Source organism: Apodemus sylvaticus, chromosome 15 (genome assembly GCF_947179515.1).
Source record: "Apodemus sylvaticus chromosome 15, mApoSyl1.1, whole genome shotgun sequence".
Classification (NCBI taxonomy): Eukaryota; Metazoa; Chordata; class Mammalia; order Rodentia; family Muridae; genus Apodemus; species Apodemus sylvaticus.
Window position 1 is genome coordinate 39,692,694 of NC_067486.1, and position 25,287 is coordinate 39,717,980.

The 25,287-nt window shown below is 43.3% G+C and overlaps 1 protein-coding gene across 1 annotated transcript in view; it reads left to right on the top strand.

Moving 5' to 3' along the window:
• Crybg3 (crystallin beta-gamma domain containing 3) overlaps window positions 1-25,287 on the top strand; it is a 102,219-nt gene that overhangs the window by 37,108 nt on the left and 39,824 nt on the right. Inside the window, exons 4-12 of the mRNA XM_052159171.1 lie at window positions 199-6,316; window positions 7,753-7,797; window positions 8,074-8,189; window positions 9,554-9,701; window positions 14,312-14,448; window positions 15,207-15,321; window positions 16,410-16,445; window positions 18,673-18,806; window positions 21,762-21,888. Coding sequence (XP_052015131.1) covers window positions 199-6,316; window positions 7,753-7,797; window positions 8,074-8,189; window positions 9,554-9,701; window positions 14,312-14,448; window positions 15,207-15,321; window positions 16,410-16,445; window positions 18,673-18,806; window positions 21,762-21,888 — 6,976 coding nt within the window. The remainder of the gene's footprint in view (window positions 1-198; window positions 6,317-7,752; window positions 7,798-8,073; window positions 8,190-9,553; window positions 9,702-14,311; window positions 14,449-15,206; window positions 15,322-16,409; window positions 16,446-18,672; window positions 18,807-21,761; window positions 21,889-25,287) is intronic.

A 25,287-nucleotide genomic window follows, 5' to 3' on the forward strand; every position in this document is an offset into this window, starting at 1 on the left:
GACATCAATGCAGACTCGATAATCACAGGCTGTTTCTTACATCCTTACAATTGTTAATAAAACAGGTAAATGCTAACCAAAAATTTCTAGAATTTTCTCCAAAATGTGTTATATGAGACATGGTATTTGAAGGGTATACTTCACAATTGCTGATTTACTGTTATTAAATTCCCTTATACCCATGTTGTCTCTTGGTAGAAATGATGTGGATGGTAAGCCAGAGAAACCTTCAGTGACATATGCAACATACAGAGGTCCCACACAGATCAGGAAGTATTTGAAGCAACAGCCTGTGTTGGAAACTGTGAATCACTTAGATGGAGAAGATGGAAGCTCTGACTCAAGTTCGCAGGCACACATTGGCTCTAGAAGCATAGCGGACACTGTGATGGTCCCGTTGTCCACAGCCAGCAAAGACGTCACCACAAAAGGATATTTACATGGAGGTCCATTAGAAGTCTCTGGTTATAGCCAAATAAATACCAACCTAGAAAGCAACCAGGAAAGCATCCCAGGACTGCAGAACATTGCTTCATCTAAGTATGTTTTAGATAAAAATAGCCATGGAGGACCCAGGAGCAGTCAGACCTCCCCTTCTTCTGCGTCTAACCTCAGCTATGCTGTTGGGGACCCTAACTCACAGAAAGAGAGTGGTTTAGTAGGTTCATCCGTGTTTAGAGGAAGCAAAAGTAGCCAGGGCCCTTGTCCAGAATTTCAAGGAAGAACTGCGACTGAAAATCCACTGAGAGTAAACAGCTCTGCCGTGAGTGACGGGCTGCCGTCAGTGCCAGGAGAGGAGTATACTCAGCCTCAGAGGCCTGCTGTTCCTGATTTCTCTTGTAGTAAATCTGATGGGAGTGACGCTACCAAAATGGAAAGTACAAATTTGCCGAGTTCACATAAATCAATTAGGCATAAAGATGTACGGTTGCCAGAGAGTAAGTGTTGTGACAAGCCAGCTGTAGATAACCCATCAAGGCAGAACGTCAATCTCACTGGCATGAAGGCTTCCCAGGGACGTGCTGTGACAGACTCAGAACTTGCAAATGAAGGAAAGATAGTACCTGCCCGAGACTCACAGAAAAATGTGGTTTCAGAAATCTTGAAAGCAACAGAATGTGCCTCAGGGAGTGAGCCCACAACTTTAAGTTGCAGAAGAACTCCTGAAGTCAGAATTGAGTCCTTACCCCAAGAAACTGAGCCATCATGTGAGACAGAAACCAAAAAGCTCCTTTTGGAACTAAATGTCAAAACTCTTTCAGAAATGGGGAAAACTCAAGAGGATCCTGGGTCTGTGAAGTGTGTCAATGACTCAGCAGTTGTAGCAGGCACGGAAAGCGAAAAAGCACATGAACTAAAATCTGAACTGAACAGAAATCCTATTTCTGAATCTCCTATTCTCTTAGAGAATCCTCAGCAAGGTGGTGTTTTCTCTGATGCTGAGACACCTCTTAACCTTGACTGTAAAACTTCTGATTACAGTGCCTCACCTCCTACCTTTGTTTCTAGAATCAACAGGCTTGGCAAGTTGGGTTTCTCTGGTTTAAAGAGTGAGAGATCTACGTCCAGTAAGACTGGACAGGCTGATGATTTTTCTTATCCTAATGAGTGTCAAGATGAAGATGTGGGAGCTCGTTCTGGGGCTGCGGGCAGGGAGAAGCCTGCCCTTTGCCTTGGACATTCATCTTCAAGCCTTGAATCCAAGGAAATTCTTCCTGATGGCGAAAAATGCCAATTCCCTTCAGGTCCTGAAACTGCTGGGATAGATCTGATAAAGTTTGAGCGTGGAGACATCGCTAAGGATCTCAATTCTGTTCCATCTCATGGTCCTAAGAAAGCAGAGTTAATATCCTCAGATGCTAAGGCTAGTAAGAGCACTGTAGAGGAGATGGATTCTTTTCCCTTGGAAACCCAAACTGCTAAAATATTAGGAAAAGTAGAGGCTTGTGATCAGAGCAGCTTCCCTGTTGAGTCCAGTTCTGGAAGACAAAAAGCCTTGTCTATGCTCTCTCTTTCTCATGAAGAACCCAGAGATGTTTCTCAGTGTGACATTTCCTCTTCTCAAGTAACAGTTGCGGAAAAGCTAGTAGAGACTGTCTTCTCCGAGTTAAATTATCTAGGTATGGAAAAGGATGAAGATGTTCAACCAGTGCATCTCAGAGAGATTAAAGAGTTGTGTTTCAGTAGTGGCTTTAAAGAAAATCACCAGACTGGGATTTCTCCTGCCTCCAACCATCACAGCATACAAGAAACAGAGATAAACACCCTAGATAACTCTGCTTCTGTTCTCAAAAGTAATCTGCCTGGGATTATACCTCTTGCTCCAGAGGAGGAATCCACACGGCACGTGACACAGAATTGTAAAGCCAGCACTTGCCTAATCAGTGCCTCTTTGGCTCCTTGTATGACTAAAAAGAGTTCTAGCATCTCTGAAATGGAAGAACTGAGCTTAGACAATATTTCTCCAAAATTCCAAGAAACTGACGACACACACGTATATACACCTTTTCTGGGTTCTGATGCCCATTTGGAGAAAAATGGGTTTGCACCTGAGGGCTCCAGCTCACTGAATGTGCCTTCTCTACCGGGGTTAGCAAAGGAAGCCTCATCACATAGAGACGACTCTCATCTCCAGAGTGCTGGTACTAGTACCACATCCCCTTCCTTTTGTCACACTAAGGGAGAGAGCACAGCTGTAAATTCTCATGATCTCCCAAGTAATTTTGAGTCTTTAGAAGTTACTGTAAATCTCACATGTCAAGGTGCTTCTGTTACTACTGATCCACTGGGTCATAATAACTTTTATTTGGCATTAGACACACCTAGTCCAAAAGGGGAAGAGGTGACCTCACTTCAGGCGTGTTTGGACACTCATGCTAGGAAGGCATCTTTTGATTCCCCAGCCACTGCCTACCTTGACAATCTCATGAAAACGGAGGCAGGAACAGTTGCTGGGACACCAGTGTCAGTTAACCGATCATGCCGGCAGTGTTCTGAGGCACCTGCTGACCAGACAGAAGCAAGGAGAAGAGCACATGACCCACTTTTACTCAGAAGTGGTTTACTCGAAAAAGCTGATACATTGACTGAGGAGATTTTAAGTTCTGTCAGAGAAGAACTAAAATCCAAACGCACGGTTGGTACCTGCCAGGAGCATCTAGCCCAAGATGATCTAATGAACCCACGCACTGTGAAAGAAGCTATCCCATCAGAAGTGGTGTTAGCAGGGCTCCAACTGAAAGAGAGTTTGGACGAGAAAGGTGTGGACAATATGTCAGAAGTCAAAGAGGAAGATGAGAGCCGTGATTCATCTGCGGTTGGTGAGACAGGTCTTCTTTTTGATCTTGATAGAGTGAATAGCTCTTATACGTTAGAAGAACAGACCAGGGAGTTAGTCAATGAGGTTATTTATGCAGCCCAACAAAATTTGATAAATGATGCTTTTGATGAGATTGAAAATACCTGGGTTTCTGAATCTCAGGCTAACACTTCAAAAACCTGGAACAGTAGTGGTGGTGTTAATCCACATGCGATAGTTAGGGAGTTCTTGGTATCAGAGCAGGCAGTAAATCAAAGCACGTGTGAAATTAGTGAAAATGAAGTATTAAATAAATTCTCCTCCGTGAGTCACTTAGTTAGTGGCACTGAGTCAATCAGAGGAAGAGAAATTGTTCCCTATCAAGAGTCCCCATGTTTTGGAAGTGGAGCTGGGCAGTCTGATAGCATAAATTTGCAGAAATTAGAGACTGTTTTCCAAGCTGAAGACATGCCCCATACAAGGTTAGAGGATAACGTGAAGCCGCACTTCTTTGTCAGTGAGGACTGTAAAAAGGCAGCAGAAACAGAGTGTGTGGATAATCACAAAATGGCAACGGAAGATACTAGAACTCTTGTATTAAATTTCAACTTGCCTCTTGCAAATGATGACATCCATGTGCCTAGCACCTCCAAAAACAGTTTTTCTGATAGCCTTGTGTGCATATCTGAAAAAAGTTTTCCAGGACATAATAAAACCACACCCCTTGCCATGTCAGATTTAGGGAAAGCACACAAAAACAATAGTGAAGTAAATGTAGGGAAAATGGCACTGATACCTTCCATGTTGGAAATAGGAAAGACAAACAAAAGGGATGCCGAATTGAATATTATGAAACATGAAGCAGCCCCTCTTATGCCGCATAGAGAAAAAGCGTGTAAAATGGACGCCGAATTGAGCCTTGGGAAAGCAGAGCCGGAGCTTAACATGTTCACAAGAGGAGGCATATACCAAATGGATGCTCAGAGGTATGTTGAAAAACCCGAGGAGTTACCCATCACTTTGGGAATGGAAAAAGCTTATAAGATGGATAGCGAGGGGGACATTGGCAAAGCTGAGGTGATGCCTGTTATGTCAGAACTGAAAACTGTCCATCTAAAAGATGCTGAGGGAGATATTGTAAAGACTGAGGTGGCACCGATTTCAATTGAGATGGAAAGCTTTTACCAGAAACACGCCGAAGGGGATGTTGGCAAGACGGGAGTTGGGTCTGTGATGTCAGAAGTGGAAATTTTCTACCAAAAGGATGCTATGGGAATTGCTTCGAAGGCTGAAGTGACAGGTGTTACATTAGGAATGGAAGACACTCACCAAAAGGATGAAGAAAGTAATGTTGCGAAGACTGATGTGGTAGGCATGGTACCTGTTGAACTGGAAATGGAAGATATTTATCATAAGAGCTCTGAAGGAAGTACTGACAGCACTGAGGGGATGCCTGTAAGGCTAGAAGTGGTAAATACATACCAAAAATACAGTGACAGAGTTGCTGGAACGATGGAGAGACCTGTGTCTCCCCTAAGGGATGCTGAAGCTGTCCTAGGAAATCCCGAGACAGTCCCATTTGTGTTAGATGTGAAAGAAACCTACCAGGAAACAGTACATCCTCCCTTCGACATCTTGGAAAAAAGAGTCCAAGGAGACACTGAAGAGTCAAATGGGACAACTGAGCCTGTGCCTTCTAAGATAGAAATGGAAGTAATGGCCCCAGAAGATTCCAGTGGCAGCATCGAGAACTGTGAAGAGCTACCTACAGATGTCGCCCTTGAGAGCACCAATGGAGCAGCGCCAGAGGTGACCATTACAGCAATGGAGGGCAAGGGTCCTGTCTTTGAAAGTGAAGAGTGTCCCCAGGAGTACATGAAGAGTGTTGGGGAAATAGAAGAGCTGCCCAGTAAAGAAGGCTTGATCCCGCACGACGACAGACTTGCTTCACATTTCAGGGGCTATGAATCACCTACACTAAGTAAGGATTATGAGGGCTACCCGGCCTTAGCAATGCCAGATTTTCAAGAGGAGGACACAGTAGTGAGGCTCAACAAAATAATGTCTGTTCCTGTAGTATATGACAAGAGGAGAGATCTGGATTATAGAGAAGAAAGGGAAGAATCCAATTTGGCCTTTGTCTCTCAAGATGAACAAGACAGTTCTTCCTTTACTATATTGTATGAGGAACCCCTGCAAGAGGAGGAGAGGTATACCCCTGCAGAATTACGAGGAACACGGTCTCTCTCGTTTTCTGACCCCTCCTCCAGCAGCCTGCCTGGCCTGGCATGCGAAAGGTCTGAGAGCAGAACCGACCTGGTCCACCATTTTGAAAAAGAAGGCAAGCTGGCTGAGGCGTTTGATGGAGACAATTCAGAGATGTTTTTATCGGTGGAAGCCAAGAGGTACAAAATCTATCCCTTAGCCCTGAGTCCCATTTATGAGGATGACAGTTCACAGGAGGACGTTCTCTCCAGTGAGGTCTCGCCTGGTCACCATGGCTCCAACAAGTCAAGGGAGAGCGCAAACCAGCCCTCGTCTGTCCTATCCCTCCTGCAGTCCGTATCCGAGCGCTTGCAGAGAAACTTTGATGGAGATGACAGAGAGGCGGCTGAGGAAGAGGAGGAGGAAGCGGCAGCGGCGGCAGCTTCGGGGAAAGGTTTGAGAACTGAAAGGAAGGAGCGTGTTACCTTCCACTTGCCAGATCCTTCCGTCCCCTTTTACCCTGACGATGACCAGGAACGCGCTGGGATTTCAAAGTCTTACATCGAGTTCAGTGAACCGACGACCTCCAGTCTGCAGCACGGCCTGTGGCCAGAAAAGGCGTCATTTCTCCAAAAATCGGATCTGACTTCTAAGTTGCACTCTTCTTTGAAGAGCGCCTATCATCAGTACTTGCAGACTTCCAGGACCCACTCCTCGGAAACAGGGACCAGATTTGGTGGCAGCCTTCAGGAGCCGGTGTCCAAGTATTTCCGCGTTCAGGACCACGCAGGCAGATTGAGTCCATATATGGAGGTAAGTGACCGTGATTATTAACAAGCGAAGCAGAGCTCTAGGTCTCGAGACGACCTGAAGGCCTCCTCCTAAGACAGGAGAATTGCAAGTTATAGGCTAGCCTGGCCACTTAGTGGTACACAGCCTCAAAATAAAAGGGGCCTGGTATAGATCAGACATAGAGTGGCCACCTAGGATGGGAGCCCAGGTTCAGTTCACACACACACACAACTTTGAGGTGAATTTACAAAATTTATTGTTTCTTAAAACGAGGATTATTTTTTGAAGTTTAGCATATGCTTTAGTTATTGGTCCACAAGAAAGCAAGATCGCTCAGTCAAAGTGTAAAGGCTCTGTTTTAGAAACAAGTGATTTCACAGTCCTCGGCTAATATTTTCACTGTCAATGAAGTGGTAATTTACTGAATTTCTCAAGTTACAGTGTATGATGAAGTTGCTACGTCCCACTTAGCTTATTTATCTCATGAAAATTTATGTGCGGTAACATCTTTACCTCGAGGTTTATTATCCATGCCCTTTTCTGGGAGATGCTTCACACGAGGCAAGGTGCTGAGCAGCCCGCTGTGAAAACCGAAAAGCCACAGCACAGCTGGAAAAGCACTTTGAACTCCAGCCCCTTGTTCCCTTGGCTTAGAAACAGATGTCCAACGCGGGGCCTTCTTGGCTGGCATTGTCGATATTATGGAACTTTCTAGAGAATCCCCATTCGTGTATCATGATCCTGGACAGCCTTAGTAACACACTCCCAGTAACAGCTGAATAGCAAGCAGTTACCCCAAAAGCCAAGATGGTTTTAAAATAAACGATGGCATTAGATGGAATGCCGGTTTTCTCGTCCCCGCTGCTCATCAAATCCGCCAGTCACTCTTCACGGATACCAAACCTGGCTTCTGGGTCATCCACCACATTGTCTCCCCGCTCCTGACTGATTTCCCTGGTTCCGGCCTGAGGAACTCTCAGAGAGGCTCTGCTCTCTTCCTGGAATATTTCCTCCACCATTATACTCCAACCCGTCCCAGTTTTTCACTTTAAAATCCTGTTCTTTTAAGTTCTCTTACTGCCTCTCATCCCAAGAAGCTGTTCCTGTTGTCCTCTGTCCCACGGCGTCCCCTCCCTGCCGCTGCCTTGTCTGCATTTACAGCGTTATTGGAGCATGGCCGTCTGTTTACACCTTCCACGCTGTGGGTTTTTGAAGGCAGGGACATTATGTTACTTTCTTCTACATTTACGGTTTGTTTGTTTATTTATTTATTTATTTTAGTCTATAGAAGGATGTATATGTGGTGATCTAGAAAGTGTGTGACAAATGGGCTTATCACTGAAGAATGTGAACACATATATGTATATACACACATGCACATATATACAAAATAAATATATATATATATATTTTTTTTACCTAGTTATCTCTTAGTTCTTTCACTTTTATTATTTCAGAAAGTTGACAAACAAACTCTGAAGTGTAATCCAAGGCCTGGAAAGGTAAGCGTAATAATTTCCTGTGGGGTACTGTAAACGCTGAAAAACTTGGTTGCTTGTAGGCTTGTGGAACTGAAGACAAATACTTTTAACTGGCTTAGACAGTGAGGGTGTTTTTATTTTCATTTTTACACTTAAGGCCTTATCTGCAGTAACTGCTTCAAATGATTTGCCTTATTCACGCAGGGAATTTTACTGTCTATGTTGTATGGCATTTTGAACTATTCTGTGCATTATTACGATTAGTCCTTATGACCACCTACTTACTGTATGTTACAGATGATAATTTATGATCTCCATGGAAGTAAATATAAACAAGAGGTCTACTGTAACATCCCTGATGCTACAACATGGTCTTTCCCGAATGGGGCACTGATAAAAGTTGTAAGGGGCTGGTAAGAACCCTCCCGGCATGTTATAACCTGTTACTTAGAATTACCCGTGTCGTCTTACATTTGTGCTCTTCATAGTTTGTATTCATGTCATATTCCCTTTCTCCATTTTACTAGGATTTCTGGAATGCTGTTAGTGTTTTGTAACATATTCATTTTTATTAACTGTGACACACTCTATAGGCTGTTTTTAAGTGCTTCGTGCCTGCAGTGATTTGCAAGTGACTTGATGTATACAGTCAGGGTTGTTTCTACAACTGTGGTATTATCAAGCTAGATTTGCAAGTCAAGTTGAATGAAACGTGGCCGTGAGAAATGAGAGTTGTGGGACGCCATGGAATGTGGAGGCCGAGTGGGGCCTTGCATAGCTGACACACTCAGCAGTGGAGGAGGAGTTCCTAGTATGGTCTAAAAATGAGGGGAACCTCCTTTGTTGTTATGGACACTGCTCGGTGGGCATACCAGAGCCAGAGCTTTAGTGTCCAGTGTTTAGATTAGCCCCGCGCCAGTTATGTATGCTATAAACAGTGTGGTGTAGTGTTGTCTTCACAAAGGAAGACAAATTCTTGTCTGTAGTACCCAGTGTTAGAAAGATGAAGGTGGGAACATGACCTGGAGTCCTTAAATTATTTTTATATAAATTCAGAATGCTTTGTGTATGTGACATATTATAAAGTGTATATGTGCATAAATACATATCCAGGCCTCTACTGTGTTACAATGTTTAATATTTTAAATTTTATCTAATATTTTTTTCATCTTGTGTGTATTACTGTTTTGCCTCCTATATGCAGGTATAACACATGTCTAGCATTTTAGAATGTATATGAATTGGAGAGAGAGCTCAGTGGTTAAGAGCACTGACTGCTCTTCCAGAGGTCCTGAGTTCAAGTCCCAGCAACCACATGGGGGCTCACAAACCATCTGTGATGGGATCTCATGCCCTCTTCTGGTGTGTCTGAAGACAGTGACAGTGTACTCACCTACATTAAATGAATGAATGAATGAATGAATGAATAGATTTTACATAAAATATTTATATAAAAATAGTTTTTATTTTATGTGTATGAGTGTTTTGCCTGCATGTCTATAGGTGCACCGTATGCATGCCTGGTACCTGTGGAGGTCACAGGATGTTCTGTTTCCTGACGCTGGAGCTTTGGGAGATTGTGACCCACCATATGGGTCCCGGGAACGGAGGGCAGCTCCTCTGCAAGAGCCTCAGGCTCTTTGCTATTCAGTCATGTCTCCAGCCCTCCCCTCCCGACCCCACCCCATAACAGTGTTTTAATTTCTGATTTGTACGGATGTTTTAAAATGTAAGCTGGCCTATTATTATTTAAATCCCTGTGCTTCCGTTTGCTTAGCTGGATTTTGTATGAGAAGCCCCATTACCAAGGTCAGAAGTGCGTGCTGGAAGAAGGGGAAAAGGTGTTGAACCGGGACTGGCTCCTTCAGAGCAGGAAGCACCCAGACAGAAACTTCGTCCTGGGCTCCATCAAACGCGTCCTAAAGGTAAAGCAGCTGCTCATTTCCCAGTATTTTTATTTCTCTTTTGTTAAAGTAGCACTGTGGCCTGACAGGGCTAAAAGTATTTGCTAATGTTTGTGCTAATGTAGTAATCTTCATATTTACATTCCTATGTATTAGTTGTTTAAGATAACTTCAAATTAAACAAATTTACAAAAGTTAGTAATTTAAATTGCCAACTTAAAAAAGTATGTTATATCTGACATAGATCTACTGCTTGGTATGACCGCTATCGGAATCTTTAAGAGAAAAGGGAGTTATTTCAGCTCTCTTTTACTAACTTAAATCGTGCTACTTTGTGTGACCGTTGCATGTGTGTGCGCTCGTGGGTGGGTGGGTGTGTGTCTACGTGAATGTGCTGGAGATAGTGGGGAGGGCGGGGGGGAAGTGTGGCTGTTTAATTTTCTGTTAGGAAGTATTACCGAAGATGAGAGAGGTCTTCCAAACTGGAGACATTTTGTCAGAGCCTATGTGGCAGCTTACATTACCAATTAGGACAGACCTTAGATTAGAACAGGGTCTCTTCTCCATGTCCTTGAGATTTCCTTTAGGAAATCATGTAAGACATGATGCAATGCAGTTACTAATGTGGTGACTGTAGATATGGAAGGTGACTCACTCTCTCTCTCTCTCTCTCTCTCCCTCTCTCTCTCTCTCTCTCTCACTGTGTGTGTGTGTGTGTGTGTGTGTGTGTATGTAAAGCAATAATTTAAAAATTGAGATTGTGAATTTGGGAGGCTGGGGACCACAGAAACCTGAGTGCACAACTCAGGAGTCAGGAGTGATGTATATTCAATGCTCAGGTATGAAGATCTGAAAAAAATATTAAAATTAAAAAATGTTACCAGTTGTGGGCAGGTCATTTATTATTTGATCCATGTTATTAAGTTTTTGGTAGCTGGAGAGAAAAATTAAACGTAGCACGCAGAAATATTCAAGTTATGGTAAGCATGTGTCTACATGTATTTTATACCAATCAGAATTACAGATATATCAGGTACTTCTGACTGCTTATGGGCCTGAGGACTGTCATGGAAGTATCAGAGAAGTATTGCACAGACGTATTGGAGGCTTTGGGTCTTATTTCCAGTTCCTTGAAGCCTGGGAAAGAATTCGAGTTGGGAAGTACGTTCTGGGGACCCCCGGCACATAGGGAAATCTGCACCTCACCTGAGTCAGGTGGTACCGGAACTAGAATCTTAAACAGATAAACCAGGATTAGACGGTGTAGTAGACTAAGTGAGTCTCTGTGAAGCCTCTCCAGTCACAGGGCGTCAGCATTAGTGGGTCCATGGCACTGAACAAAGTTTGGCACGGCCGAGGGGACTGTGTCTCCTTCTATATTTGGAACTAACTGTGATTGTGTCTGCAAAGCCCATATAAATAAGTAAGGTCATTTAATTATCTAAGTGGGTAAAAATGTCCTCAAGTGAATTATTAATTTGTAGGTAGACACTCTTGGGATGTGCGTAGCTTGTGGCTCTGGGCCTTCCTTGGCACCATGCCAACCCTCGTTGGGGAGAAAAGAGATCACGATTTGGCAGCCGGCCACTCCTACAACTCCGCTAGATCAGACACGAGCACAAGCAAACAAACTCAATCTGCTGAGCATGGAAGTTTAAATGCGTATTTGCACATCTGCCTTTTGCTTAGAATAATATTACGAGGGGAAAAAAATGAGTTCTGCTCATGTTTCTCCCTGTCTTTCACTGTTTGGTCATGGAGTCATTCTTTTCTGGTTGTAGCGTGATCGATCACATGGCCTCAAACAACCGACCCGTGTTTACTGTGGGAGGAAAATCAAACTACTAAGCCTCTAACAGAAAATGCAAGACTATTTCAGAGTGAGAACCAGGCGTGAGACTCGCTTCTCCTGCCGGATAGCTTCTCTGCCTGTGGCCTGATCCCAGGTTATCATCTTGGTCTCAGCTGCTCTCCTCTGAACTTAAGGCTGGGATTTAATGATGCCTTCGCTTGATTATGAACAGACACAGCAGGGCCCTTCGGGTTCAGCTGGCGCAAATTCTATTTAAGGCTCACGTTTGCAGCCAGTGAAGATGATCTGGGGTTGCGGGGGTCGGGGGTGTGGACCCTGCGGTGACTCCAGGGCGGTCTTTCCTGAAGTCTGAGCCAGTATTGTAAATGTCCTTGTTTACTGGCCCTTGTACATTTGTCTTAACAGTAGGTATGATCCTTTCATTATGACTAGAAATCACTTAAGGTAGTGCAGTCACTAGTGAACCACGAAGAGGGAGCATCGTTAGATTAAAAGCATCTTGTGTAACGTGGAGAAAAATAAGTTGCATTTTTCCTACTCTTTTAGTTAACTACGGTTCATTCTTAATTTTCTCCCCTATAATCTTGACTGAAGCATATTAATCGTTGTGAGTAAAAGGTGGCATTAGTAGGGAAGTGTGGGAGAAGTCTGCCCACTTCTGAGTCAGCTGTTTGTTGTTGCTAGGTTACCATGAAGGATCCTCTAGTTGTTAGAGTTTGGCTGCCTTTGCCGTCCATGTCCATAATTATACAAGTCTTGAAAAGATGCTATTTCTGTGACCACCCTCCCCAGAGACAGCTTAGTGAAATCTTTTTCAACGGACTTGAGTGAAAACTGGGCTTGTAGTATCTGAGGGGGAATGGAGTCTTGTTTTGTTTTCTTGTTTTTTTTTTTTTTTTCCTTTCTCAAGCAGGCATTACACTTTGGCTGCCTCACCGCCTCCTGCGTTACTGTAGGCACGAATGCCTCTTAGCTTTTTCCCTTTTAGAGTACACCGCCCAGACATTGTTTGTGTAACACAATGCAGAGGAAACTTGTTTGTGAGAGGCATTTAGTTATGTATTCCACTACTGTACCTCGGCTCCCTGGGGGAACATTAACACAGCAGCGTTTGAAGCCACAGCGTTAGCAGTGCACAAAGGACCACTGAAGATTGACAGGTGACTGTTCTGGGTATTTCTGCCCAATTGTGAAGTGAAACTTCAGAAGGAAGCAGACTTTTCATAAAGTGCCGCTTTAGTGTACTGAGACTTAGAACTTATTTCTGAAAAAGGAAACGGAGACGTATACGTTTAATTGCTTTTAGAACTGTATTTTAAGGCAAACATCACAGTTTATATGTCATGCTTATACACAATCAACATGTGCTGTTGGTACTTTAAATAGTCTGTTTATGGTGGGATCCTTTTCTTTACCTAAATTGTATCATTTTGGGAAGACAATTGCGATAACACATTTTGACTGTTATAATCTGTTGGGTGCTTGATTCCCTAGAATAGCATATCCTAGTTAATGTCTTACTTCATTTATTGATGACAGTGATTGAGAACTCCGTGTGTGAGATGGCAACCCCCTCCCCAAGAGGAATTGTGTAGTGGTGTGTCTGATGACTGTCACATGTGCTCATTTTATTAAAATGCCTTCATATGAATTTCAAGCCTTAGAGGTGAGAATTAGCTGCCGAAATTTGAGTTGTAGGACTGAGCACTCTAGTACCCAGGGCTGTGTGTCTGCAGTTTTGGAAAAGAGAAAGGAATCATTGTGATTCTAATCCCTTAAGAAAGGACAATATTGTAACCACCATTCAGGAGAATATCAGGTATTATAAGAGATTCCCCTTTATAAAGAGGGTTGTCTGTTTAGAAGCATCATGAACACCACGTGTAAAACTTCCTCTTCTGGTGGAGAGAAGCAGAGCAGCCAGGGTGTGGCTGCAGAACTCTGGGAAGTGCCTGTGGGTCTTGATACTGAAGAAAAGCAAAAACAAAAAGCTCTCTGGTGTGCACTGATCCTGGGAGTGAGTGTCTCTGGGGAAGGAAGGAGTGTTCTCAGAAGGTGGGGTGTTTAAAGGACCCCTGCCTGTCTGCCTACTCCTGCTTGGGAATGAGGGTTTGGGCTGCAGTTTGAGGCAGCAGCTGGGTGAGGTGCAGAAGAGTCAGGCAAGCATCCTTTTAAATGAAGGTCTGCCTGGCATGCTGAGAGGGAGTGTCTCATTTTTAAATAGAGTCAAATATCTTAACTTATAAGCCAACTTGCACTGAAGAAAAAAAAAAGCAGTCCCACAAGGAGGAAAACCCATTTCCTTTTTCCTCACCTCTAGTTTCTTCTCCTTTGTTGATGTAAATTAGATAAACACACTGGAGGGCCGGGGCCTCTCCAGTATTTATTTTTCATGTCCCCCAGGAGATCAGCTGTTTTTTTTTTTTTTTTTTAACAGTCCCTTCCTCCCCTTAGGCTTTGTTATGCTTCTGAGAAGGAAGACTTTCAGACCTTTGGCACTCCAGCCCTTTAGAAACCGAGCCATTCTTAATGGGACAAGTATTTTAAAAAACCGAAGCAGGAAAAAAAATTAAAAAAAGCATTAAAAGAGAGACAGTAACTTTTCTCGAAATGTTTCTGTAGTTGTGGAGTTATTTACATGACTCCTGAGAAAAACTGTGTTTAACACCCATGCATGTAATCACCCGTTCCACTGTGTCTCTCTCAGGGAGAAATCCCTCTACACAATGAAATCATTGTAACCTTGTGTCCTGGGTGGTGTTTGCAACGCTAGCCCACGTGTCTCTAGATAACTTCAAAGGCCATTTCTCTCCTCCAGGACTGCAGTATTCCGGAGATCGAGCTGTGGCCCAAGTCTGACCCTGGGTGTGGCCCCGTCTACATACACCGGTCTGTGCCCAATCTGGAAGAGCTGAACATCCCCAAGTCTACGTCCTTCGCCGTGAAGTCTGGAGTGTATGTGTCAGCCTCTCTGTATCATAATGATTAACGGCCACCAAAGACAACTTTTTTGCTTCATGTTTCAATAGATGACATATGAGTTCTGAAGTTTTAGTTAGCTAGTGTTGTTTATGCTTCTAGGTACCCCAGAAAGACTACTTCCTGCTTTAAAACAGATTCCATCTTTCTTCGGATCCAATTAAGGCTTTGATGTATGGACTTCAGGAGCAGGCGCAGCCTGCTGATAGATAGATCACATTGTCTTCTCCTCTAATACATTTGGGGATTGAGAAAAACATGTCTCCAACCTAAAACTTTGGAGCGTGAGCGGTTTCTAGCTTACATTATCCGTTGATTCCTCCTCACGGCCAGGTACACGTCACTGGTCTGTGTTCTACTTCCCTCCTCCCAGAGGAAAAGGACAAGTGTGGCTCACCTAGTGATAAGTGGTCGGTCCTAGGGTGTGAACTGCCAAGAAAAGACTTTTAACTTATGGTCTGCCTGTATTAAAGGTGCCCCATGTCTTAAGTCTTAGAAAATGTTAAGGCAGAAATTAATACACAATATTCAGAAATAAGTTAGTATAACATAGGGTATACAAACATAAATAGATACTTTAAACATGTTAGCCTACCTCCTCATAGACTAATTACTTTGGTGTATTTTATCAGTGTAATTCTATCATGGAATTTCTTGATCGTCCTTTTTCCTCTTAGAGAGCCAAGCTAAACTATTACTGTCATGCTTTAACCAACCATTTGTACCTTGTCCAGTTGGCTGGCCTACCCAGATATTAATTTTAAGGGGCAAGCTACAATTTTGGAGGAAGACCAGGGGCTCTTCGAGATTTCTGCAGCAGAGATGAAATCACTGCATCCTCTTCAAATGGTAAGCAGATTCGACTAGAGGCCTTCCTCTTCCCCAGCACCCACCGGTGCAGATCAAGCAGGCGTGGTTATTGCTGATAGCCCTCAGCCCAAGAATGCATGCACCACTGGACTGCCCAGCTGCATATCGTGTGTCTCTCTGTATTATACTGAATGTTTGCATTTACTCTGAACTGTGGCGAGTCTGTCACAGTGCATACATACAGCTTTTTGATACGTATTATTATCTGAAATTTTAAATATTTAATAAAGTCTAGAGTCTGTCTTGTTGATGCTCATTAGAAAATTAGTTGTAGTGGATTGTCACTTCTAGTTTGAAAATGAATAGGAAACTCAGCATTAATAATAAATTGGTTGTTCTTTCAGTGTTTACCTTCTTAAAGATTAAATCGGCGCCTACAGCATCTCTGTGGCAAACTTTTTTTTTTTTTTTTGAGGCACAAACTGTCCAATTAAGTGCAGGCTACGTGATAGAATATGCTTGGTTCTGTGCCTTGGAAAACAGAAATAAGGACAAATGTAGACATTATAAGAAATCTCACCATATGGAATAGCACTTTTGATACTAACATTATGGAGTTAGGACATTTTGTGGGAATGATATTGTCACATGTAGTGTACAGTCTAGATGTTACAAAGACATTAGGTATGACCAGCTGTGCTGGCAGAACTGAGAGGTAGAGTTATGGAGATGGGGCAGTGCCCTAACTTAAAAAACCTAAGTGCATTGGAAACCTAGGAGATGCATTGGTCGATTCTGGAGTAGGAATCTGCTCTACCAAGTGTAACTTCTGAAGCCACTAGCAGGTCTGCTCTCTGTCTGGGATTCTCTACAGCCACTACTAAGTCTTTAATTGCTTGTGTGTGATTTGAAATAATTGTTTTAATTTCTTGCCTCATCTATATTGATGTAGATCAGTCTGATACGGTTTTGATGACTGTAGGGTTTTTAATTTACCATACTTAAATTTTGACTGCTGCATAATTTACATGTCCTAACTAATGAGATTTTTGTAACTTACACATAACTTTGTTGCTTTCTCACTTTTTATATATTCACATTGTCTTTAAATATCTTGTTATCTTTAGGGTGGGCTGAAAGTGGAAATGCCTATGAACTTAAAGGTAAGTCCTGAACTGTCTCAAAATACTGACCACTAATCTTTTAAGTATTGATATAATACGGTTACCTGAGTACATGCTCACCTAACAAGTGGTGGCGGCAGTAGTTGGAAGTGACTATATAGAAGGTTTTTCTGAGGGCCCATGCTGTGGAAAGGGGAGTGAAGACAGTGTACAGAGATGGAGGTCTGCGTTGTCACCTCCCACAGACCCACCCAGCGCCACTGTGTAGGAAGGTGACAGGTTTGATTTCTGTTTGGTGATGGAGATTCTGAGATTGAAGTTGGTACCCAAGTGAATCCAATGGACCTCAGCCCGATGTGAGGCTGGTGCTGGGACAGAGGCCATTGCTGCTGAGGCACAGCTAGCTCCTGTTGGATATGTGTCAGTGTGCGAGTCTGCGTGCCTGAAACGGGGTGGGGGGGGTGGGAGGGGCAGAGACAGAGGCGATGAGAAGTGGGTGGCAGAGGTGACAGGATCAAGCACGTAACAGAGAAGGAAGCAGATTGCAAAATGTGTGTAAGGAGAGATGGGACGAAAGTCAGCCATCAAGTGGTCAAGATGCAGATGCCTTCAGTGGTAGGAAGTCGCCTCTCCAGCCAGAGGTGGGTGTGGAGGGAGACACCGCTCATCCCTTCTCGCAGTGTGATGCCGCCAGTGCCTCCTCCAGCCCTTCTCTTTGCTCCACATCACTGTTTATAGAATTGACTGCAAATGTCCCAATCACATGGAGTCTTTTAAAAGTCACACACTGGAATGTATCTTTTACACCTTGCCTGCATGCTGGAGTCATCTGAATCTTAAAAATACTTCAGCCTCTTTTCTATTCTCAGTATATACCGTTTTGGTTTTGAAAGAGGTAAAAAAGGTTCAAAGTTTCTCAGGTGATTAAAATTGCTACAAATACTGTGACTAGCAAATGAGTCTCCTGTGACACTGTGCACAGGACTCCCCCTGCCGCTGCCAGGCGGGGCGAATCACAACTTTATGTGTGTGAGAGGCTGAGATATCCTGGGGCATTTGCGATCTAACAGGTTTAGGCATATATGAGCAGATTGATTTTCATAAGTAATCACAACGTGTCAGTAAGAAATTAACATTGATAATGTCATGAGAGCTTATTCATGAAGAAATACTGCTTTTGTCTTAGCTTGAATATCATCTCACACAGCAAGTACTACGCCTCAATAAAACTTCATTTTGTGTGTGTGTATATATAATATATATGTATTTTTAACCTTGCTTTATATATACTGTATGTAACAAATATATACTATTATATATATATATAACATGTAATAAAAAAAAAACTTTCCTGTGAAAATGTAGTATGTAGAAACATCAAGATTGTTATCCACAGTGTTATAAATGTTTTAGGAACAATTTATAATTTTTATTTAGTTTTATGTATTTAAGTGTAGGGACTTACCAACATGCCAGGGTTTGGTTATATACCAATTAGTCTGCTGGCCCCAGGGAGGACGACAGATGAAGTGTGGACAGATTGACCCTGTTATCACAACCGTGTACTTAGGGCACGGGGTGCTTGAAGAGTAAAATGATGAAAACAGTAAAGAGAGCGCTGTCTGGTGACAGTTCCCTCCTGCTGTCCATCTGTCCATCAGTCCCTGCTCCACCGTAATACTGCCTCCTCACAGAGCACACCGTCCTGTTAGCAGAACACTTGAGTTTCCAGTCATTTCCCGGTGTCAGAGAGGCTTGCACTTAAGTTTAAAACCTCACACCTCTTCCTCTTCAGCAAATGTCAGCATCTATAAAAAAGCAGCCAGTGTTACAAGGAAGAGTATCTGCTTTTTTGAACTCAGTAGGTAGTTTAGTTTTATGTACCGGGAGCTCCATATGTTTTTACATCTTATGGCACACGAGGCAGATCTACAGTGAAGTCACAGCACACGAATGATACAGAGAAAATTTGAGAATCATCTATAAGTCAGTTGAGCCTACACAGTGGTCCTAACATTTGAGTAACCAGAAAAAAAGTGTGATCCAAGCCAGGCATGTTAATATGAGAGAAGCGTGAGAGGTAGCGGTAGGCCCTGAGAATTTCAGTCTCTGTGAACACCAAATGCTATTCTAAGTCGTAACAGTAGTTTAAAGGGCGGGCATGGTTTCCTGTTCATGTCTTGTCTTCCTCATGCCACGTATGTAAGTCAAAATGTATCCATGCTATAATGTGAGCACATTAAATAAACAGTTTTGTGTTTTCCAGGTTATCATTTATGAGAGACCTCACTTCCGTGGACATACCAAAGAATTTAGTGAACATATAGATTCTGTCCCTAAGTTTCTAAAGAGTGATAAGGACTTCCATGGCATTGGATCAATTCGTGTCATTGGTGGAGTGTGAGTGTCATATATTTTCAGCACATGATTTATTAGTCTACTTGTACAGACTAGATCAAAAAAAAAATGTGTTAAACAAGACAAAGTTGCCAACCTTAACCTTCCAGTCTACCTCCCTTCTGTAATGTAGGAAATAAAATGTATAACTTAGTAGCGACAGCCCCCTTACTGGTTTTAAAGATTTGAAATAGAAATAATATTGTGTGTTTAATGCAAAAATTTAATACCAAGCTTTCCTAATAAAACACTGCAGATGAATTGTAAGGTCAATTTCTTTTCTTTTCCTTTTCCTTTACCCTTTTCTTATCTTCTTGTCTCGTCTCTTCCTCCTCCTCTTTTTCTTTTTCTTTCTTTTTTTTTTTTTTGTAGATTATGAACATGACTAAAGGCCCAGTTTTTTTAATCTGCTATTCTGTTGATCTATTGTTGTTGGCTAACTTACGTTCTAAGGGCCTTGGTGGTGATACCGCATTAAAGGAGCAGAGTGAGACCTGTGACCCCAGAGTCACACGTGTTGACAGTTGTGGTCCTCTGTCCTGGCACCACTCTTGATGAAACCCTCCAAACACAGGGGTGCTGCCACCCCAGCTTCAGTCAGCATTACAGCAGCAAAATCCCTAGAAAGCTTGTTTGCAGGCTGGTGCTTACTTTGGTTTTTGTGTTCTGCGGGGGTAAAAACACCAAGGAGAAACGTTGCTCAAAGCTGGTTTGCCGTTGAGAGGTCAGTGCTGGGAACCACCCAAAAACAGTGGTTATTTTGGATGTGGTTCATTTTAATGTCAAGAATCACTTGTAACACTGTGCAATTTGTTTATGTCCCTGCAGTGAATGGTGTCTTTAAAATACTCAATAGGTGTGTGTGTGTGTGTGTGTGTGTGTGTGTGTGTGTGTGTGTGTGTGACCTGTTTGCAGTCACCTGCTACAGTTGTACATTTGTGGCTTGTGATACAAACTAATAATGGCCGCCATGTCACCCAAATGAGAACAGAAGAAAACTATTATAGATATGTAAGCCTTATTGATACTAGGTCTAGCATTCTAGGAGTCATTTAATTACTTACCCCTGAATTTAAAACATGCTGTGTGTCAAACATACAGTTTGGGCAGACACATTTTTATTCTATTGTGTTTATTTGTTCTCTGGTTTGTGAACATGTGCATATTGTTAAACCTTTGCTGTAGACTTTTTTTTTCCCTTTTTCCCCTCCCTGTGACCTAAAAGTCTTCCCGTGTAAACTAGATGGATTGAAAACTAGTGTTCTGCCTTAGAAACAATTATCTGTTAAAATTTAGTGTGATGAATATTATTTTCTGAAATGGCTTTTTAAAAAGTGGAAAAAAAGGCCTATGATAGAGAACACACAGTTTTATGTGAATGGCTGATAATAAAAAAAAAAAAAATACGCATTTACAGTTTCATACGAATGGCCTCTGACAGGGAACACATGCTCTCTGTCACATCTGTGACAGTCAAGAAGGAAAACACAACGCTCCCACTTAGAAAATAAAGGCCTTGGCTCCTCAGGTCGCCCACCTCTCACGGCTGTTTAGCCGGTTAGCTTTCTATGAGGACGCTGCAGTGTGGGCCTCCTTCCTCCCCTTTCCATTTTGAGGAATCTGAGTGCAGCAAAACTGGTGATCTGTGATCTCTTTGCAGTCATTATGAAAGAAATACGGTGACCGCAATCCACCTTTTAAGATTAAGGTCTTTGTACTGTTCATTCTTTTCCTCAGTCGAATATAGCTCAAAGCAAGCTTCAAAGGACTTAATAGGGAAGACAGATTAGACTGTCTTAAGCTTTCTGTGAAATTTACCCTCCATTTTTTTAAACTCACCAAAACTCGCCGGTTATGTTTATGGACCCACTCCACCTACTGTGGAATCCCAGTCCCTGGCGTTGTACGTGTGTAGAAAGCGAAGGCAAGGAGAAGTGGAGGATCGTTGACCGTGGACAGCTCTGTGCTGTGGGGAAAGAGTCTTGGTTTGTTGTTGTTGTTGGCTTTTTGTTTTGTTTTGTTTTTAGTTCACTGCTTCAGAGGAATGAAGAAAGAATAGCAGGCAGCCTTCTTGGGCTTCACGTTTTTCAAGTTTCGGCATCAGAGCTTCCCTCACTCTGAAGTTACTGTGCATCCATTTGGAAGGTCCCACCCTTACTGCTTAGCTCAGGCCAAGGCTGTACTTTTTATAGGCAGCACGTTTGAGTCATACGGGCCCACACTGCATTAGGCACCCACCCGTGGGTGTGATCATTACAAAGGGGTAAGAGTCACAGAGGAACCTAAGAGCTAGCTGGCAGTGCTCCTCAGTGTCTCCTGATAGTGTTAGGCGAGAACTCAGGAAACCTGTGACCCTGGCAAGTACCCTGCAGTGATGCTTCCTGTTTCCATGATGAGCCCTGATAAGATGCTAGGATGAAGGTTTCCCACCCATAGCCGTTCACAGACGTTTTAGTCCAGTCTGGTGTCCTTTCCCAGTTTCTCCTTAGGAAAACGGTTGGTTGTGTTTTATCTGCAGTGGGGTGAAAAGCTCCTGTGACTTACATGCTGAGTAAATGATTAATACAGTAGGCCTCCCTTGGTCCCAGAAGGGTTTAATCAGTGTAATGGAAACAGTTTCCTTGATCTAGGTGTGGGTTTGAACCTTTCCTCGTCGGCCCTGTGTGCTTTCCATTGTTTCTGCTTGGCAACCTCTTCCCTGACTGTGGTGAGATTCGGTGCCAGCCCTGCCACAGGCGCAGCTTGCTCTGCTGCGATTCCGCAAGCGACCTTTCCTTAGGAAGCTTCCAAGCCGTAAAAGCTGTCGATCTGCGAGATGCGTGCCCATCCTTGTGCAGGGAAACAAACAAAGTCATTTTTCAAATGTGAGGTGGACAGCTTTGTCCTTTACCATGCTTTTCTCTTCTGCTTTCTCAACTGGTTTTCTCGGTGGCTCAACTGAGTATCCTGTCTTTCTAGGTGGGTTGCCTACGAAAAGGAACATTTCAAAGGCCAGCAGTTCCTATTAGAAGAAGGAGACTTTGAAGACAGCAGCACCTGTGGGGCATTAAGTGCACCCATCATGTCTTTCCGGTACCTACAAGCTGTGAGTTTGCTTTCTTCACATTCATTCAGATCTGTTTTGTCTTTTTGTGAAAACTGGACATGGTTTCTGATGGAGCGGAAAGTCAAAGCACCCGAGAGCCTCCAACTGAGTAGGGCTTGCCTATTTTTCTTGACTGGGGTGATTATTATAGAATACCTGTTTTACTTTTCTATTGTATTTTCTTGGGTCAGAATTTCTTGTAGCCTTGGCACTTTGTGGGCCAGGCTAGACTGGAATCCCTAAAGATCCAACTGCCTCCGCCTCCTGCGTGCCAGGATTGCAAGCATGTGCCATCACACCTGGATTACTTTTTACTTTTCATCAGTTGAGTGCAGAGTTGTTTTCTGAGCACCTCCTTTATTAGATGTATTGTGAGATGCCCTTCCAACATGCAGGGCAAGCATTCTGGCGGGGAAGATAGCACATAGATAAATGCTCTGTGTTGTTGGACTGTGGCTGTATCCCGAAAAATGGTCAGTTGGTCAGTTCTTCCTACTTGAACTATGAAGGACTGCATAGGAGAGATGATGTCTCAGCTGAGGCTCCCATAACTCAGGGTTAACAAAGTGAAAAGTCTTCATGATGGACAGAAGGCATGCCATGAAGAGAAAACAAAGGTGGTGTTTTATACCAAGAGATTGGCCTGTGCCGATGGGGGAAGTGGGGAATGTAAGCTGGGTGTGATCTTACCAATGTTGCAATCATCTGGAGACTTTTCAGATTGTCCTTTCAGGGGATGTGGGTCTGCTGACATCTAGTGGGTAGAAGCCAGGAAATCCTGCTCCATCCCTGAGTTGGGAAGGTCTTCCCTAACACGAAAAGCATTATAGGATGAGTCCTGACGGTGGCTCAGTGGGTAAAGGCAGTTACTGCCAAGCCTGATGATCCTAGTTCAAGACCCTAGTTCAAGTTGTTTTTGCAGCAAGATATGCATGGAAGTTCAACATAGACAAATGCAGTTCAGTCAGGATGTGAAAGAGAACGTTGGAAAGATGACTCCACAGCCAGTGAAGGAAGGGCCTGGCGCCATGAAAGAATTCACAGTCATGTTGTTTGAGTTGACTATAAGTCACTTGTCGACCGTAAGACCCAGTGGACGTGAGAAAATGAGTGGCTTGGAAAGATGGTTCTGGTGGCGGCATGGAGAAACAGACTAATAAGGGAGATGCTGCCTCAGCTAAGCAGTCATAGTAGGAGTGGAGGGAGGCCAGAGAAATGAGTGCTGCAGAGCTGTGAGGATATTGAAGCTTATCGAATGTGGCTTGTTTCCCTGCACAGCCCTCTGGACTTCTGAAAGTTGTCTCGAGGAACATGTTTTCTTATCATCCAGGTAGAATTGTGATCTCTATCCTGTTTCTAGAATGTTTCTCAAGCCCCCACTGAGGGAACTCACATTGAAATGAAGAATAAAGACTTTTGATGAACATAGGGATTGTGTCCTCTGGTCCTTTAGGTTTCCTGTGTGACCTGCACTTGTTTTTACAGCAAAGGATGGATAGCTTTTAAGGTGTTAATTTTAGCACACAAGGGCCACTCACCTCACAAGACCACTCAAAGGACAAAAGGTAAAACTGAATCCAACAAAGCCTGCTTTCCTCATAAGAGCACTATAGTCACATGCATGGAGGAATTGGGGTCATGATTCTAGTTACCAATATTCACCATCAAACACTTACAACAACTTCCCAGCGTCCTTCCAAAAGAGAAACAGGTGGGAGCCCTGTTAATACTAGAAACATTCAGAAAGAACGTGTTGGCAGCTCTGAGCAGTGGCCATGACTAGGGCAACCAAACAGAAAACAACCCAAACCACTGGCTGGAACCTGCCGAAAGGCAGAAATGCAAGAAGCAATATTATAACAAGTATAACAAGTACTGCTAAATCGAGAGAGATTTGATGACGTAGTCAAGAGTTTATAGTAATATATGGTAGAAAAGGTGGCATGAACAAACACATGAATTTGTGCTGTACACAAAGGTTTAGAGCATGTGCGAAAATGAGGTAGTTTTTGTAATTAAGTTCCATGCTCCGTGGACAAAAGCTCTTCTGTGCTGCGTCTTTAAGTTAGATTTTAGGATGAAGTTCTAATCCTCATGATAATCTTAGTATGGGTCAAGTATTTATTTATGGTGTTAGTAGAGACTTGCACTAATCTTGACAAAGGTTCCTGCATGCACACGACCATGTTAGGGGTTAGGATGCTTGAGGAGCAAGTCCGTCTTGTGTAGAACGCATGTCACATTGCCAAGTTCCATGGTTCCAAAAGTTATGGCCTTAAGGAGCACCTTCGGGGCAGAAATCTGGACCTTATTCCATTGAAGGCTTATTAGGTGTGTGATTCTACTGCCAGCTATCCAGGAAGGAGAACTATGTTGGGTAGTGTCAGTTCAGATATCCTGGCTGTAGTGCATGGGACACTCTGAATGTTCTAAGGTCAAATAGCGGACATGTTCCTTGAGGATGATGGGAACTGGACCATTTAGTGAGTGCATAGCTAGCAGTCAATAATATACACACATACATAAAAAGAGTTGTGTGTGTGTGTGTGTGTGTGTATATATATAATCCTTATAGATATGGTGTTTGAATGTTTTTGAATATTCCTCTGCCAGGCACATAAGTGGGAAGGAGCGATTGTGACCCTGGCAGCCTTGGCTGAGTTAACAGTGAAAACTCGTATGACATACCTTTATCCCATAGTCTGGAACGTCCGTGACCTGGGAAAGGGGAACCACGGCATGCACAGCCTCAGCTACAGTCATGTGAAACCCCCATGCGAGCAGGCAGGAGAGCTGTGTAGTGTCAGTTCAGAGATCATGGCTGCAGTGCATGCAACACTCAGGATGTAGTGAGGTCAAATAGCGGACATGTTCCTTGGGGATGATGGAACTGGGCCATTTCAGTGATTGGAAGATGACCAGGAGAAACAGATCTCCAGCTCCAAGGGAGTCACTCAGATACTCAGATGCTGGTTGCTTTTTTTTTAAGACAGTGGAACACTACAAGGAATGTGGTAGAGTTCAGCCTTGGGGTCAAGGAGTCTATATGTCTCCCTGCATTTGCTTAGTGTACATGCTTGCCTTCGGTTCTATACTAGATTTTACTGTCTAGATTGACTTTTGCTGTTTGATTTTGTTTTTTTCCCAAACCTAGCGTCTGCATTCAGACCTCTGAACCCAGGTGGTGTTGCAGACCACTCTCGGCATTTAATAGAGTCACCAAGTCTCATAGGCACCTAGATCACAGTGCCCACCCAGGGGCGTAGCATCATAGCTCACTGGCTGGACCCGCCAAGAGCATTTATGGAGCCTAAAAGTCGTCAAAACGCTGAGCCCTGCGATTCATCTTTGGGCTTAAAGCAGCTCTCGGGTTTGTTTTCCCTCACAGGCAGGACTACA